This window comes from Loxodonta africana, chromosome 3, assembly GCF_030014295.1.
Source record: "Loxodonta africana isolate mLoxAfr1 chromosome 3, mLoxAfr1.hap2, whole genome shotgun sequence".
NCBI lineage: Eukaryota > Metazoa > Chordata > Mammalia > Proboscidea > Elephantidae > Loxodonta > Loxodonta africana.
The window spans coordinates 125463573-125482023 of NC_087344.1; the positions used below are offsets into that span (position 1 = coordinate 125463573).

General features: G+C 34.8%; 1 protein-coding gene across 12 annotated transcripts in view; it reads left to right on the plus strand.

The window, feature by feature from the left end:
- ADGRL2 (adhesion G protein-coupled receptor L2) overlaps positions 1-18451 on the plus strand; it is a 206363-nt gene that overhangs the window by 161073 nt on the left and 26839 nt on the right. For 9 of the 12 annotated variants that reach the window (XM_023549432.2, XM_064282154.1, XM_003411217.4 and 6 more), the window contains 6 exons: positions 222-1022; positions 6902-7195; positions 7749-7852; positions 8707-8892; positions 9859-9897; positions 12698-12881. In XM_023549432.2, coding sequence (XP_023405200.1) covers positions 222-1022; positions 6902-7195; positions 7749-7852; positions 8707-8892; positions 9859-9897; positions 12698-12881 — 1608 coding nt within the window. The remainder of the gene's footprint in view (positions 1-221; positions 1023-6901; positions 7196-7748; positions 7853-8706; positions 8893-9858; positions 9898-12697; positions 12882-18451) is intronic. The other 3 variants (XM_023549433.2, XM_023549438.2, XM_023549439.2) reach the window with 1 other exon arrangement.

Sequence of the window (18451 nt, forward strand, 5' to 3'; positions counted from 1 at the left end):
AAATTTGGATTTACGAAAATAAACTCCAGCTACTTTGTTGCTGGTACGTTAATTAATGTAACTTTAAGAGAGAAGGTAGTACCTGGATTAAGTAGAAATTTTGGTGTAATTGAATGCTAATAAAATTAATTTTTCTTTTTGATTTATGATCATTAAAACGTGTTTTCTTAATGTAATTTTTTAACTTGGCTTAATTCTTGTCTTTTCTCTGTGACTGTTAGTTTTTGTGTGTCCTGGGACTTTGAAAGCAATTGTGGACTCGCCATGTATATACGAAGCTGAACAAAAGGCAGGTGCTTGGTGCAAGGACCCTCTTCAGGCTGCAGATAAAATTTATTTCATGCCCTGGACTCCCTACCGTACTGATACTTTGATAGAATATGCTTCTTTAGAAGATTTCCAAAACAGTCGCCAAACAACAACATATAAACTTCCAAATCGGGTAGATGGTACTGGATTTGTGGTGTACGATGGTGCTGTCTTCTTCAACAAAGAACGAACAAGAAATATTGTGAAATTTGATTTGAGGACTAGAATTAAGAGTGGTGAGGCCATAATTAACTATGCCAACTACCATGATACCTCACCATATAGATGGGGAGGAAAGACTGATATCGACCTAGCAGTTGATGAAAATGGCTTATGGGTCATATATGCCACTGAGCAGAACAATGGAATGATAGTTATTAGCCAACTGAATCCATACACTCTTCGATTTGAAGCAACGTGGGAGACTGTATATGACAAACGTGCCGCATCAAATGCTTTTATGATATGTGGAGTCCTCTATGTAGTCAGGTCGGTTTACCAAGACAATGAAAGTGAAACCGGCAAGAACGCAATTGATTACATCTACAACACCCGATTAAACCGAGGAGAATATGTAGATGTTCCCTTCCCCAACCAGTACCAGTACATTGCTGCAGTGGATTACAACCCAAGAGATAATCAGCTCTATGTGTGGAACAATAACTTCATTTTACGATATTCTCTGGAGTTCGGTCCACCTGATCCTGCCCAAGGTAAGAATGTTTGCTTCCTAATACTTTTTCAGTTTTGTGAAGAGATTACTTTCAAAAGTCTTATTAATTTTTTTTTATATTTATTTCAATCCCCTCAGGTCTCCTTTTCATAATTCAAGCACAAAGGGTAATGTTATAGCAATTCATATTATCACATTGTCTGTAAATTTTGGCCTTATTTTGGTCCATTTCCTTTTTATAAATTTCTTTATTAAAGTATTATCTTCAAAAAATTATGGCACCATTAGTTCAGTTTTTCATTGCTAAAAATGTAATAACAGCTGCAAACCTGTTAGCTTTGTTTTTTCCTACCTGACTTCTGAATTGATTACAATCTACGTGCAGACCTTTTAACTTCTTGGCGCCAGTGGTTAGGGGAAATGGTGTGTTAGAAATCCCAGGAGAATTGGTAGGCTAGATGTTCAGTGCCAGGCATAAGTGTTCTGAAGTTTTGGCAGCTGCTTTCTGGATAGTAAAGGGAGTCTTCCAACGTCTTTCTCTATCATCATGTAAAGTTATAGATTGCTATTTCCTAATGAAGAAGTGACAGTTGTAAGTCAATATTTCTGTGACTCTTAACTGTCATACAAGGACTAACCATTAAATGATCCGAAGCAATGATGTATGGAAGAGAGACCTCTTAGCATTTTTTAATTTGTCTTCACTTTTGGCATATTTTTAAAGGATTATTACTTTTAGAAAACAGTGCTACGGCTTTGGAAGTGTATTTCATTTTATTGAGTTCAGTGCTGTGGGAAATAATTTTTGAGGGTGAATTTAACGAATGTTTTATTAAAATAAGATTACCTCATACTCATGATAAAATAATAACCTATTATATTGTTGTAGTGGTTGTACAAATTGTAAGTGTTTTCTTTTGGAAGAATGATATTGGTGTTTTTAAGATTTGAATTAATATTTTGGTTTATTGAGTTAACTGAAAATTCTCAAATTATTGAGCTACTTCAAAAATTTAGGGACCAGAAAGAAAGTTCTGTGAAGTGATTAAATCAATCTTTTAAACAGATAGGAGCAGAGGTTAATATCTTCTTAGGTTAAAGCAATACAGCTAACACAAACATACTCATAGCTACAAATATACACCCACACACAGTCTAAATATTGTCATAAGATGTAGACATCCAAAGCAGGAGTCACAGACTTTTCTAATTGCAATTCTAATTTGAGTCATTGTATAGAATGCCAGAATTTGCCTTTTTTTAATACATAAGAACAATAATGACATATTGTCTTAGTGCAGGGTCCCTGTCTCTAAACCACGTATGCCTGGAGTTTTATGGTTCAAAACTATAGCAGTAACATGCCATTGTTAAATTCCAGTTTGAACCCCTGCCGAGAATTTGAGTTTCTGACAAATTCCCTGCTGAGAATTTGTGTTTCCACCCCAGATACACTGAAGCAGGATCTACATTTAAACAAAATCCCCAAATGATTCTTAGGTATAACTTCCTGGAACTTGTTAGAAATGCAAGTTCTCGGTAGAGGTTTGAACCCAAACTACCCATCTGAAGCCCTGGACCAAATTCTTGGTGAATAGGCTCTGCATGTGGCTTATTATATTCTAGTAAATCATTTGATCCATTTCAGATGAAAAGAAAAAATTTTTTTTTTGATAATTTAGATGCTTTTTGGAAACAACAGTTACCAGCCTTGAAAATGAGAACTTAGACATATAGGAATTGTGAGTTCCTGCAAGTATGTTTTGTTCTCACAAACAGCTAGCCATTCTTAAATCTTCCCAAAAAGTGAAAATACTTACTGACCTCTGATTTAAAAAGTTTTATCTGGCCCGAATTGCCCTTGCTGCTGTTTTACCCATATTCTTTTGCTTTCTACCTCCTTATAATTTATCTTCATGTGCTTTTAGAAACTTGCGTCTCTCATCTATAGATTGTGCTGATATCTATATGCATGCAGGTGGGGTCTTGCAGAACTCTTCTGGCCCGTGAATTTAATTCAAACCAAAAAGCCACTGTCAGCTTTTCAGAAGCAAGATCCAAGGAATGATAGTATAGAAAAATCAGGTCTTTGCCAGTCTTAAAGTACTAATTGACTGCTTTGGCTAAAATTCACAGTTAAAGTCTTATATACTGGTTTGCCTGCTATGTATGTGGCCAAGGCATAAATTGTGCTGTAAAATTATCAGTTCCTTTCATCTCTCATTGTGGACTGTATCACAGTGTATTAGCTTCGATATTTTTTCCCATTTATAAATCGAAGCCTTTTCATTGCTAACAGCACAAGCGTATTATTTCAGTGCCTTGATAATGGTTTCAAATACGTCTTTTTTTTTTGTCTTTGGATTTTTAGCTTTCTGTGATCTCTGCGTAGTTCATTTGCCCCATTCTCCTAAACTAGGTCCGTTTTTCCTCTTTCACTTTTTCCTCCACATAATGAGCTTAGGACTAAACGTTTTTCAGCCCTATTTTAACTGTTTTCTATTTCTTAATCTGATGTTCTTTAGATTTATTCAGTCTGTTTTCAAATTTGATATCCCAGATACTATGGAAAAATGTGTCTTTTCTTGGTTTTGACAGTGCCTGGGTATTTAAGACTTAATTATGAGGTAATATGTAGAAAACTTTTAGCAAGAGAGCCAGTTATGTTTATTTATTTAGGAAATGCCTAGCATTAAATACGTATTTCCTTAAACATCTTTCCCCTGGTAATGAATGCTCAGTAAAAGATGATCAGTGTTTTTAGACATTAAGGGTAAATTTAATGAATGCTCATTTTTGCTTTATCGGGCTACAGACTCACTCTAACTGGAGTTCATTCAGTGAACAGTGGGTGGATTCTCTGACCTGGGTGAAGGAAAATTACCCTTAACATAAATGGATATTGTACTCAGACCCTTCCATGCAGGAAAAGATGATAATAAATAGCAAGCTCTTAGTAAACACTACCATGATAAATTAACCATTCTGTATGTTTGTTGAAATTTTCCTAGGTACATATAAATATGCTTATTAGCACCATTTCTAGGTCTCTGTACTCAAAATAAGAAAAATCGTAGGCAGAATGCTAAGTCATTTAATCTGGATGCTTGATGTGTCGTCCTGATAACTCTAGGAAAGAGCTCTGTAAACTAGGGTTTGGATATGATATAATTCTATTATTGTAGTATGAGTTGTCACGTCTTCTAATACTATCCATAGAATAGTCTTGCGTTTTGGACCTTTTGCCACATAAGTTTCGTTACGAAGCTTTTTACTGGCTATTGCTGTAGTATCTTATGTTATCTTTTGACATCTTTCCTTTTAGAGTTGAACAGAATACAGTATCAGTTAATATGCTGCAAATAATGGCAAGGTACTTTGGGGGATTTCATACTTTCCCAGAGCTTATGAAAACCTAGAAAAGAAAGCACAGCATTTATTAAGAGTGTGGACAAGTGACCTAGAACAAATTACTTCTCCGTGTCTCAGTGTCCACAACTATAAAAGGAAGGTAATCATAGTGCCTACTTCATGGGTTTCAGTGAGGACTCAATATAATCATACATGAATGGTGATTAGCAGTGCATCTGGTGCATAAATACTAAGTGTGAGCTATCATCATCACCAGGGAGCCCTGGTGGCGCAGTGGTTAAAGTGTTTGGCTGCTAACCAAAAAGCTTGTGGTTCGAACCCACCAGTGAGTCTGCGAGAGAAAGATGTGGCAGCCTGCTTCTGTACAGATTTACAACCTTGGAAACCCTATGGGGCAGTTTTATTCTGTCCTGTAGGGTTGTTATGAGTCAGAATCAACTCAATGACCGTGGGTTTTTTTTTTTTTTTTTTTGGATTATCATTACCAGATGCCCTGTCTTCACCTGTGGGGGGAAAAGTATTTTTTTTTCTAAAATACCTCTACATATCTAGCTTCAAACTGCTCTTCTTCAGAGACTTCATTTGTCTGGTTTAACTATAATCTTGCAAAATCCAAGAAATTGTAGTTGGTTCCAGAAGGGTTAAATTTTGCCACTCGAAATTTACTTTTATGTTTATTTTCATAATATCCCAATATTTCATTGCTTTACATTGAAGAATGTGTTAATGTGATTCCTTTTAACCTTCTTTTGATGGTCAGAAGGTGAAAAGGTATGAAAAGATATCAAGAACACATGGAAACATGGCTGCAGAATGTTGCATGAAACTTTATGCATTTAATGGAGATCACTTTATTACCTACCTTGACTCAGTTGTTAAGAATCTTTACTAATGCTTAGCTAACAAATTGCTAACCGCAGTCTTCGTAATACATATTTCAGTGACTAAATATGTACTAATTAGCAAAATGTCAAGGGATACATAAGATGGGGCAGCACTAAACCATTTTCTCTCTTTTTGCTCTGATTCCCCACTTCCACTGAAAACTTGATCCAACAGCAGTTATTTGACACTTTCACAAAAGATTGTGATGCTTTTGGCAAATGTTAATTGAGAAAGCACTGAAAGCCTGGCTGCACTGTAATCAAAAGAAAATGACAGAGGTTTAACGAGATGTCAGGCAAGGGCTTTCCAGAAAAAGACAAGTTTGAATAGGTTTCTGCAGCAGCTGGCTGGGCATGGAGTTTGACTAATAGGTCAATAAATTATGCCTTGGAAATAAAACTCATCTTAAGAAGTTTCTCATGAGGTAGAAGGGAAAAGGGGGTAGAAAGTGTGTAATAGTACATTTACTGATAAGAAGTTTAAGTCATTACTATAAAACTAGAAACAAGTACACTGTATTTTTCTGATAAATTTCGTATGATCTGTTAAAAGGGTCAGAATTATATAAACAAATGTTTATGGACCAGAGTTTAAAATATTAAATGTATCTGTGATAATCTGAACTTAATTTGAATCTTTAGTTTCTCGCTTATAGACAAAGCATAAAATAAGTTAATGATTTTATAAGATTATTTAAAAAAACAGTTATTATTTTTACAGCTTGCTCTACTCTTCAAAACCTATTATTGATTTGAAACGATAGCATTAAATTTGTACTGACAGGTGTGTTGTTGTTTCAAGAAATTAAATAATGGAGAAAACATTAAAGTCCATAATATTTTTAACCTATTCTTCATTTGAAAATAATTTGGAACACAATACTAAAAAAAAAAAAAATACGCCACTATTAAACGTGTAATTTTAGTTCCTTGTATACCATCTGTTAGGGTTCAGGAAGATACATAGGGTCGTCCTAGAATTAGGCACGATTTGATCTAGCCCATTATCTCTAGTCTTTTCTTCATACCTAAGTTTTCAGAAGTAAAGATTCCAAAGCCTGAGGTATTTTGTTACCAAAACAGCACAAGTATGCCAAGCTTATCTTCTGTTTTGATCTAATCAGGCATACAAATCTCTCAAGCAAAAATGGCTGCTAGGTGGAAGGACGTCACAGTATTTATTTTCCTGCAAATTGTAGAGTGGGTGACTAGAAATTTTTTTTTTTTTGCGCCCTTCTGTCAGAATTTTGTTGACACTTTGAATTTGATTGCCTATATTGAGTTTATATAACGATAGATTTTTTTCTCAATTATTTAGTAGTGACATAACAATGAAACTTTAAAACTGTCCTTTGTTTCCTATTACACGATACAAGGTGAAATTGTGCTTAAACTGTACCATCAGCTATTTCCTCGAGAAGTGAACCTAACATACTTAGAACAAATGCTGTAATAAATGCTACACTACTTTCTGCCAAGAATATAAATAAGTTGGAATAAATAGATTTATCCTTCCCCTCACACTACTGATACTGTCAGTGATTCTCTCTTGTTCGTTTTGGAAGAGTTGGATGTGAGGACGTGTGTGCTTGTGCACATTCACGTGCACATACCTGTGTGTGAGTGTGTGTCTGGGATTAATATGCTTATCTTTTTTCCATAGTGCCTACCACAGCTGTGACAATAACTTCTTCAGCTGAGCTGTTCAAAACCACAGTATCAACCACAAGCACTACTTCACAGAAAGGCCCCATGAGCACAACTGTAGCTGGATCCCAGGAAGGAAGCAAAGGGACAAAACCTCCTCCAGCAGTTTCTACAACCAAAATTCCTCCTGTAACAAATATTTTTCCCCTGCCAGAGAGATTCTGCGAAGCATTAGAAGCGAGGGGGATATGGTGGCCTCAGACACAAAGGGGAATGATGGTTGAACGACCCTGTCCCAAGGGAACAAGAGGTATTTCCTGTAAAATACCACGGATACACTTTTAACATTAGTAATTAAGCTCTGAGTTACAGTAAAGTGGTTTATTATTTTTTTGAAGAGATACTCAGATATGTAGTGACAACTTTGCTGTTACATTTGTACTTTGATAATATAGCATCTGTAGACAATGTAAAGGTTTTAAGCTGTAAAAGTCATTTAGTATCAGGCCTGGAATTTACCTCTCCCTCTTAGAGACCTAGGTCAAACCTGAGATTTTTGCCTGAGGACTCCAGTGAGGCTTCCTTACAGCTGCCTTTCTCATTACAGGCTTCACTTTGGCTGTGTCCCAAGAAAATCAAGGGCTTTTCATTCGTTTGCTCTAAATGTCTGATATTTTTATGTTGACTTTGTATTTACTGTTTATAATCTGCATTATACCCTACTTTTTGTCAGTTATTGTCAACTGCTTCCATTAGTGCTTATTCAAAATTTAACACGCAGAGCAGGATCATCATAGCTGATTTCCCGAATGCAGGCAGAAAAATGGTTTCAATTTCACCGTCGTTTTCTACATCTGTTGTAGGAACTGCCTCGTATCTCTGCATGGTTTCCACTGGAACATGGAACCCTAAGGGCCCCGATCTTAGCAACTGCACCTCACACTGGGTAAATCAGCTGGCTCAGAAGGTTGGTTGGAACCTTTTAATATGATACACATTGGTGATTAAGGGCTTTAACTTCTAACATAAATAATTTAGCTTTGTATGTTAAAATAAGCTTCACTGTTCTTTGTTCAGTGTAAAAGTAAAAAAAATTTGCATAGTTTTGTCTGTAAACTATTTATTGAAAGTTAAACCTACATATGTTTTGGGGTATGCCGTTTTCTATGTTAAGCTTTTTAATGAGTACATGTTTGCTTAATTTTGTTCTTAGTTCTGTTTCTTTTGATGTTCATAAAACAAATAGTGCATTGGCCTAATAAATCAAATATCATTATGCTTCCAACAGAATCCACAGAATGCAAGCAGATGTTTATATCACAGATGATTATGATAGAATAAGTAAAAATGACTTTACAAAACATTAGTACCTTTCATATTACAGCATAATGGAGTACTGTCGTCCAGTTTCTCCTCCCCCATCTACCTTTCTAACATGCAAACGCTAGATAACCCTCCATATCATACTGATTAAATTCTGATTTATATTTTTGGATCACTGAAATAGATTTTTAAATAGAAGTTTGGAAATGGTTGCAACGACATGAGAGAACTGGCTGAAAAAAACGTTTTAAAAGATTTTTCTTTTTTTGCCTGTTTGTTTCTTAATGTCTGTTAAGAATTTCTTTTGTGTGTTGAGCATCTGAGAACCTTTAATCTTTTGAGATGAAGAGAAAGTCATTGGTCTCAATTAGTTGCAGATTTTGACATATTTGTAAAAAAAATTTTTTTTCACCACAACAAAGGTACTCAAAGAGAAGAATTAGAAGCCACAAACAGAACAAGAAATCTTACTGAGAAAATACATATTTGTCATTTCAGATCAGAAGTGGAGAAAATGCTGCTAGTCTTGCCAATGAACTGGCTAAACATACCAAAGGGCCAGTGTTTGCTGGGGATGTAAGTTCTTCAGTGAGACTGATGGAGCAGTTGGTGGACATTCTTGACGCACAGCTTCAGGAACTGAAACCTAGTGAAAAAGACTCAGCTGGAAGGAGTTATAACAAGGTAGGTAGAAATGTTCTGTTAGACAGTTTTCTGTGGCAAAACTTGATTCTTCAAGCAGTTGGCTGCCAAACTCTTGGTCCCCCTACACATACAGTAGAAACACAACTTCTCATTCGGTTCATTTCCCAAGAAAAAATTGCAGTTGATTAAAAAAAAAAAAGCAAGATTGGAAAAAAAAATGTAAATATTAATTATAAACCTGAGGGAAATCTTAATTGGTGGCCAGCTTCATAGGCCTAATTGTGATCAGTACACTCATTTTAGAAGGTGTTACCTGCACTTCGAGAGTTTATGTTTCGTACAATTGATGCACTTTGTATTAGCTCCGTATGGTTGCAGCAGAATTGTGACATCTATAATATATTACTCACTGAAATACTGCTTTCAATGGGAGTTTTACTCTCTAGGAATATATTGTAGTCAGGGGCCTGTCTCGGGAAAAATAGTGCCTAGGGCAATTAGTGTTAAATTACTGAATGATCTCTCGCAGCTGGAGATGGAAGCTGTGATGGCCAATAGAAACAGCTAATTGGTGGCACCTCAAGCAGCACCAGGGGCACATGCCCTACCTGTCCTCCCCCTCCCCCAGCCCTCAGGTAGCAGTTCTGTTCATTTTTCCAATTTGATGGTTACTTTACCACGCTGTAAAATACATGTTACGTGAGTTTCATGTGAATCCAAACTCTGTAGCTTAATGTGGTTCCATAGGATGAAAAAATAAACTTTTTTTTTAAAACCACAGTATGTATTTTGTCTCTAGCTTTGTCCAGGTTGGTATACTTACTAAACTATGTTTAAAAACTATATAAATGAGCAGTTTTGGCAGTCAGTGTAGACTCACAGAAATCCAGAGGACTTTACGAAATAAACTTTTAGGAATACCAGCTTAATTTTTGAGGATTTCTTTTTTCCTCATTTTCAGCAGATAAAATCTAACCTCTGATTTTCTTTTCTCTTACTAAAAAGCTCCAAAAACGAGAGAAGACATGCAGGGCTTACCTTAAGGTACCTCTCCTGTGCTGTCACCTGCTTTCTCCCTCCTTCAGCTACCTGCCACGCTTTATCATCTTGCTGCATGATCCAATGTATTTCAGTCTTTGATAATTATATAATGTGCCCCATATCAGCTGTACAAATGTTGGCTTGTAACAGGTATAATATTCTCAGAATAAGGAAATAATTTGTAATTTTTGCCAGTTTCCCGTTCATCCAAAAGTACAAGAATTTTAATGAAATATCCTCTGAATGGAAAGTAATCACACAGTCTGTTTTTTGTCATCATCTCTATGGATTAAAAAACTTGAGTAAAACAGCTATGATATATTCTTGGCAGCTTATCATATCAAAGACTGTATAGTCATAATGTATGTGCATGAAAAAGTCACTGCTTTCTTATCTCTGTGGTGTACTCTTAAATAAAATAGGTTTTGTCCTGAAACTTTTAGGAGTCTTTTCAAGAATCCGGTTGATATGGGATGAGTTACTAGGCAAAAAATACAAATAATGTGACAGTGATATCAATATATGTTACTTGATGCTTTTTATCAGGCTATTAGGAACAGAAAGCCACTGTTTGGCTCAGGCTCCTTGTCCACTCCAGCCAGTTTTTCTCACTGGTATATCCAAGTAATAGCGAACAAGCTGAGGCTAACAGTTCAGTTACGCCACGCTAGTTCTTTGTGATAGATCAAAACACTAATACCAAGTTGCATTTTGTTTTGTTCTGTGGATTTTAGAAGTTCCTTTGGGGCGATAGTTATTTTCTCACCATACTTACGGTAAATCAAACCTTGAACTATTCCATGTACACATGACAACAAAACAGAGGAATTTTTGTAGTTTCATAGAATAGAGGTTATTCGAAACCCATGACATCAACAGTTTTGGCTGGCAAGGTCTATGGGGAACAAAGAAAAGAATGGCATCTTGCCAATTAATAATAGATACTGTTGGACCCAAGAACTATTATAAGACTGTTGGAAAGTCTGTTTCTAGGTACTAATGTACTGACAGTCCCTTTTTAGCCTGGTTAATGGGGGCAAAGAGATAACTGCTTAAGTGTATAGAATTTTTCATACTGAAATTTTCAGTTCACTTTTAAGGTATTAGTTAATGTATGAAATGTAATAATTGGTGTGTTGCCCAGGAGGTAACATCTCAGTAGGAAAAGAATAGCCTTTTTTTCTTTGGCAGGGAGAGACTACTTCAGGAATATGATTAGGCTAATGATCAGTTTGATCCCACTAGAAAAGTACAAATGGTAATAAATAAGGAGTGCTTCAAATTAATAAAGGCATGCCATCAGCGAGTTATGTGTGTATATAGTAAATTTCAGCATGATCTTAATTTCTGACCAGTGTCATTTTCAGTGTGTCTCAAATGTGGTTCTCTGTACAGATAAGACTAATAAAACTCCTTAAATTACAAATCAGAAGCTGACTTACACTATGCAAATGAAGTGAGTCCTCACTTTAGGACAGAGGATTCATTTGTAACTTAGAGGATCCAGTCTGTATTTCTTGGTGACTAATGAATCTGGCCTCAGCCGACCAATTACTGTTCCACTCTAGTTAATGGCTGCAACAATATCAGTGTGAGAATTTTGACTATTCTATCTCCCACTAGAGAGAGGAAGAAAAGCCTTTAATGCCACTTGGAAGGGTCTGCCACCTGCCAGGAAGGTCATGGTGGTTCATAAAGCAGACAGAACGAGGATATTAAGATGGATTAAGCTAATTAATCTTACTCCGACACTAGCCTCAAACAAACCCCCCTACTCATTTTAATACACTACCTCAGATTAGCAATTTTTTTTGTTCTTTTTGAACAATATATGTTCTTTTTTTTGTTAGTGATTACCAGTAGATCAAACAGTTTATATATGGGTTTAATGACATAGTATGACTAGGTAAATGGGATACAGTAAATATAGTGATTTCAGCTGCGTAAGGTAGAGTTAGTGCACAGCCAAGAGTATCAGTATAAGACCCTGCCTTCAGTTGATTAACTGATCGGTTTGATTGATTGGATTAAATTTTTGCTTAATATTACTCTGCGTGCTAATAAGCCAAACCTACATATGTGAATATGTACAACATGGATGTTTATGAAGACTTTATTCTGCTCTTTTAACTGTCAATACGGACTAAATATTTTGATTGTTCTATTGACTACTTTAAAAACAAACTATGAATTAAGGTATACTTTCAATTGTTATAGCTGTAGAGGAAATTGGAAGAGTGAAAATGTTCACAGATAATTTAGAAACTTCAAAACCACCTTTTTTTTATATTATTATTATAAATGGGCTCGTAGGTAGACCATGTATATAAGGCAGAATGCTGGCTACTGTTTTATCTCAGGTACTGAAAAGAATATGGTTTAACTTCTAAGGATAAAAATTAGAGACTTTTTTTTTAATGTAGATCATACAAGTGTTGAGATTATAGAATGAATTTAGTAGTGTGACCGCAGTGTGTGTTGTAGTAGTGCCTTGGGTTAAGAGCTGACACTGGTGATTGTATTTTTCTTTAACAGTTAAAGTGTGATTAGATAAACAGAAATAAGCCATCTTTCTTTACTTACTTTTCATAACCAGGTTTGCTAATCTTCAGTTATTCCTATTTTAAAATGCTTAGGTATCTTTTAAGTTAAGCAGATACATGTTGGCCAGGCGTTCTTCCATCCTGAAATACAAGTAAATCATCATGACAGTTAAATATTACAGTTGTCACTAGTCAGTGATTGAAAATCACCTTGCTGCTGGAAGCAGTCAAAACTAATGATAGTTTTCTAATGGATGCAGGCAATTGTTGACACAGTGGACAACCTTCTGAGACCTGAAGCTTTGGAATCATGGAAACATATGAATTCTTCTGAACAAGCACATACTGCAACAATGTTACTCGATACATTGGAAGAAGGAGCTTTTGTCCTGGCTGACAATCTTTTAGAACCAACAAGGGTTTCGATGCCCACAGAAAATATTGGTAAGTGAATCTATTGTCAGGTTTAATTTTGATTTAGAAGATAGATATTTAAGAGAAAGATGTTTCCATTATGAAACTGTTATTTTTCAGTACCAAACTTTTATCAAATTATGTTTGTTGTTCCCAGGAGAAATTATCGATCTCACTTGGCAAAATTAATGCAAAAGTCAAAATCTGTTGTATATCTTTTAAAGGTTGGTTTTATGTGTTTTTTTTTTTTTTTTTTCCCAATTGGAAAATCATCAGAGGAAAAAAAAAAAAGTGTTAAGAGTACTTAAATGCCAGAACATGGATTGCTTAAGTAATGAAAGTGCTTGCTATGGAACTGTGGCAAATGCTTTTCCATTTTATATAATATGTTTCTAATGAATTTAAATTACTTTCTGGAATGTGTTCTCCCAGTCAAATATTTCAGCCATACAGAACATGAGCCAAATATTTATATTAAATACAACTGCCTTCAGGTGAAAATGCGATCAGTGGACTACATCTCCCCTAATGCTGAATGTCCATGCTTCATAGATTGCCAAATAGCTGCAGATAGTTTTGAAGCATAATTAAGAACTTAAATACTGGCTCCTGGAGTTAGAAATTTACTTTTGAAAATATGTGAAAGAAGTACAGTAAAATGATATTAATTTAGGCTTCACTAGAATTGTTGATTTTCAGTGATGCTGAGCTCAGATGACATTTACAGTAACAGTAGTAAGTCTCCCAAGCCAAATACATATATATAAAAGGTTGGGGGATGAGAGTGACAGACCACTGTCCCACTAAAAAGAGTGCTGTCTTTATTAGAGCCACAGGTATTGATTGAAGTCTTGGCTATGTGGAGGCTATAACTTATAGCCTAATTGTGCCTCCATGTCATGGGACGTGATATAAAATGCAGAAAAAGGTGTGTGGAAGAAATGGATATTAATCAAATTATGATTTATGCTTGGATCTAAGCGTAAACGTGAAATTTATTTTAAACAACTGAATTTTTAAAGAGAAAGAATTACTAAGATTTTTTGTTTTTATTTACCGTGGGTTTTGCGGGACGGTAAATCACTTGATAACTTCAAACCAAATGGAGAATCATTTGTCCTGTCATGATCCGGACTGTCAGTTGTATGGAAAACAGTATTCTACTATAGCCTCTGTCTCAAGTTTTCATTATTATTTTTGATGTTAATTTAAATACTAGTCTAATAAAGTCCGTAAGATTTACATTAAACAATACTTCTCAAATGTTTCCACTGACATTAAATCTTATAAAGGTTATAGAAAAAATAAAAGCAAAAACAAAAAACCACAGAACCTGACATTTTCCTATTCTGTCCCTTCAAGTCTGCAAGAAAAACTTGAGGTGCCAGGATGACATCCCATGTTCCCATCAGCCTTACATGTGCAGAACACTTTTATTATAAGTTCGAGATACTTTTACCTCCATTTGAGTAGTGGAGGAATATATTCTTTCAGTTACCTGTACTCTTTAGAGTTCTAAAGAATTATTGTTCATACTAATTTCTTTCCATTTCTTAACTTATAAAGAGTATTATGGATGGAGATTCTTCTAGAATGTTGCGTATACATTTTACTGACTTTTCAATAATTATGCTCTAAATTTATCGATATGTTCATTATTCCAGAATTATCAATACAAAAATCTTTTTATATATTTTCATACAATCTTTTAAAATTCTTGTGGTATAAACAGTTTGGTGAAAGCGATTATCCATGATTTTTGTATGAGGAAAATGTTCAACGTTTTTACTAAGATTTGTATTCTCCTTTTTCAGACATGAGAATTGAAGTATTCCATTACCTCTTTGTCCTCGCTCTCTTGAAGCTCTAATCTAAATATAGGGCATGACTACAATATCTGAGGTTATGAAAACAATTTTATTTTCTTCCTTAGTGATTTCTCCTTGATTCCTTAGTTTAACTCTATGGCATGAATTAACTTTTATAATAAATGATCTCATGCAGTGGCATAATTAATCTACTATAATTACATCTGATTATCCCACTGCCATTGAGTCGATTCCGACTCATAGCGACCCTATAGGACAGAGTAGAACTGCCCCATAGAGTTTCCGAGGAGTGCCTGGCAGATTTGAACTGCTGACCTCTTGGTTAGCAGCTGTAGCATTTAACCACTACGCCACCAGGGTTTCCATATCTGATTATAGCTTTTTTAAAAAAAAAACTTTAGGTACAATTTATATATAATAAAACCACCTCTTTTAGGTGTCCAGTTTGGTGAGTCTTGACAAATATGATCAATATTTCTGTCACTTCAAAAGGGCCCCTCATACTTCCCTGCAGTCAGTCTTTCCCCATCCCCCAAAAACCAAACCTGTTGGCATCAAGTCAGTTTTGACTCATACCAACCCTATAGACATAGTAGAACTGCCCCGTAGGATTTCCAGGGAACAGCTGGTGGATTCAAACCGATGACCTTTTGGTTAGCAGCTGAGCTTTTAACCACTGTACCACCAGGACTCCTCCTTCCCCACGCTCAGCCCCAGACAATCACTGATCTACTTTCTGTCAATATAGAATAGTTTTGCCTTTTCTACCTTTGGAAGAATGGACTCATACAGTATGTACTCTTTTTGGTCAGGATTTTACTCAGAGTAATGTTTTTAACAATCATTCGGCCCTTTTATTTATTTATTTATTTATTAAATTGCTGCATACCATTCAACTGTAAGGACATTCCACAATTTGTTTATCTTTTATTCTTGGGCAAAAAAAAAAAACATTTGGGTTCGTTTCCACTTTGGGGGCTTCTGTTAATAAAGCTGATGTTTTTCTGAGTGGCTTTACAAATGTTATGCTTCGAACAGCAATGCATGAGCACTCTACTTTCTCCATATCCTCCCCAACATGTAGATTTGGCAGTCTTATTAATTTTAGCCATTTTAGTGAACATGAATTGATATCTTATTATGGTTTTATGTTACATTTTGCTGGTAACTGTTGAACTTCTTTTTATGTGCTTACTGGCTAGTCATGTATTTTTCTAGAAGAAGTCTTTTCAGTTTTTTCTGCTCATTTATAATTGCGTTATTTTTGTCTAAAAAGTTATAAGGTTAATTTATATTTGGGATATAAGCCTTTTGTGAAATATATGTAATCTGGATGTTTTCTTTTTTTCTGTGGCTTCTCTTTTTATTAACAATATCTTGGGAAGAACAAAAGTTTTCAATTTTGATAAAAAACCAATTTATCAATTAGTTAAAAGCTTTCAGAAAATCATTTATAAAAATTTTACAAAGTGTATGAAAGTAGAAAGTATAATAAATCTCCTATCACTGTTATCCAGCTTCAGCAAAATCTCGCTAATCCTGTTTCACCTATACCCTCATCACTGTATTGTTTTAAAGCAAATGCTAATATCATATCATGATTAAAATAAATACTTCAATATGTATCTCACACTCTTTAAAAAATGAAGCTGATAACATTATCCCTTTTAAAATTTAACAAAAATATATTTAAAAAAAAATAACAAAAATGTGTTCAGATTTACCTGATTAAAAAAAATTTTTGTTAACATTTTGTTTTAACCAGGATATAAACAAGCCTAAATAGTACATCTGAATTGATGCATTGCTAGAGTCTGTTTTAATTAAAGAAAATTTCTTCCTGTATCTTCTTTTTAAAGCATTTTTTATTTTTGTTGAAGAAACTGAAGATTTGTCCTGTTGAATTTTTCATATTCTGGATTTGATTTTTATCACCAGTATATCATTTAACTAAGGAACCCTGGCGGCACAGGTGTTAACCCGAAAGGTCAGCGGTTCAAGCCCACCAGCCCCTCTATGGGAGAAAGATGTGGCAGTCTGCTTCTGTAAAGATTTACAGCCTTGGAAACCCTGTGGGGCAGTTCCATTCTGTCCTATATGGTCACAGTGAGTTGAAATTAACTCGATGGCAGTGGGTTTGATTGCTCGATGTATAACACGGTTGATTTTGCTGTTAATTGATAGCAGCTTTGCCTAAAATCTTGTGTGGCCAATTACTAGTTCTGAGAGTCTGTCCATAGATTTCCTCTTGTTTGCTGTGTAGTTAACTATAATTTCTTTGAATAATTACGGTTTGTCATTTCTTTCTAGTCTTTATACTTTGTTTTCCTTGTTACTTCATTGGCTAGGCCTTCTAGCTAGTTACAGTGATACATAAAACCAGTGTTAAGAATCATCCTGACTTTTCCCACCATTATTCATGTTTTCTGTAAGTTTTAATTAAATAATCTTTATCTGATAAGAGGAAACTCTGGTGGCATAGTGGTTAAGAGCTACAGCTGGTAACCAAGAGGTTGGCAGTTCAAATCCGCCAGGTGCTTCTTGGAAACTCTATGAGACAGTTCTACTCTGTTCTATAGGGTCATTATGAGTCAAAATCGACTCGACGGTAATGGGCTTTTTTTTTTTTTTTTCTTTCTTATCTGATAAGATATCCTTCATCCAGTCAAGGATATTTCCTTTTATTCCTATTATTTTGTAAAGATTCTTTATATTTAATAGGTATTGAACTTTATTGAATTCTGTTTCTGTTAATAACCTTTTCTTCTTTGCTTCTTAATTTGGGGTATTTCATTAATATATTTTCTAGTGCTAAACCTTATATGCCTTTTTGAGTTAAACTCAGTTTATCGAGTATTTTATACATAAAGTGTGTATAGTAAAGATTTTCGTATCATTTTATTAAGTGAGGATAGACTATAATTTCTTTCCTTGCCATGTTGTATGCATCAGGGTTATACAAATCTTCTGAAATTAGTTGGCAAGGATTCTTTTTCTATTGTCTGGAGTAGTGTTTGTAAAATTCAGTACACAGTTAACTATTGGTTCATTTTCTTTATTGGTCATAGAAGTATTGGGATTTTTCTTTAATCAGTTTTGTTTTTCTAGTAAATTTTTCATTTAATCTCTTAAAATTTATTGGTCTAAATTTGATTATTGTGTTCTATTAGTTTATTAGTTCTATCAGTTTTAACATTCTCTACTAAGATATTCTAGTAATGACCCTGTTACTTTAAAAAATCTAAATCCTGTATTTTTCTTTACTATGGATGTGATTTTCAAAATGCTGATCAGTAAATATCAGTTGAATGGAATTAAAGTTTGAGAAGTAAATATTTACTGAATGAAATTGTTTATACATCTGTATCTGTGTTTGAGACCTTAAGTGAAAACACAAGGGATTTTCTTCATTTATTGTATTTTTCTGTCTTGCTTTAAGAATAATCAGTAATTGAGAGCTCCATTCACTGTGAGCTCCCTTGTCCTTCTCCCCTGATGACTCCCTCTCACACACAGAGTCTGGTATGAGAAGGGGAGATCACCCACCTACCCACCAGCTTAATCTTTCCATATGCATATGAATAAAATAAGGATCTTAGCCAGATTCTGCAGCTGATAACAGTTTCAGGAATTATATGACTCTTACTTGTATTTCAGGGACTTGACATGTGGTCCAATGGCTTATACAGGACTTCTCTATAGGCTGTGTTTCTCATATTTACAACTCAGTCTATATGCATTTTATAAAACAAAGTTGTAGAAGATAAAAAA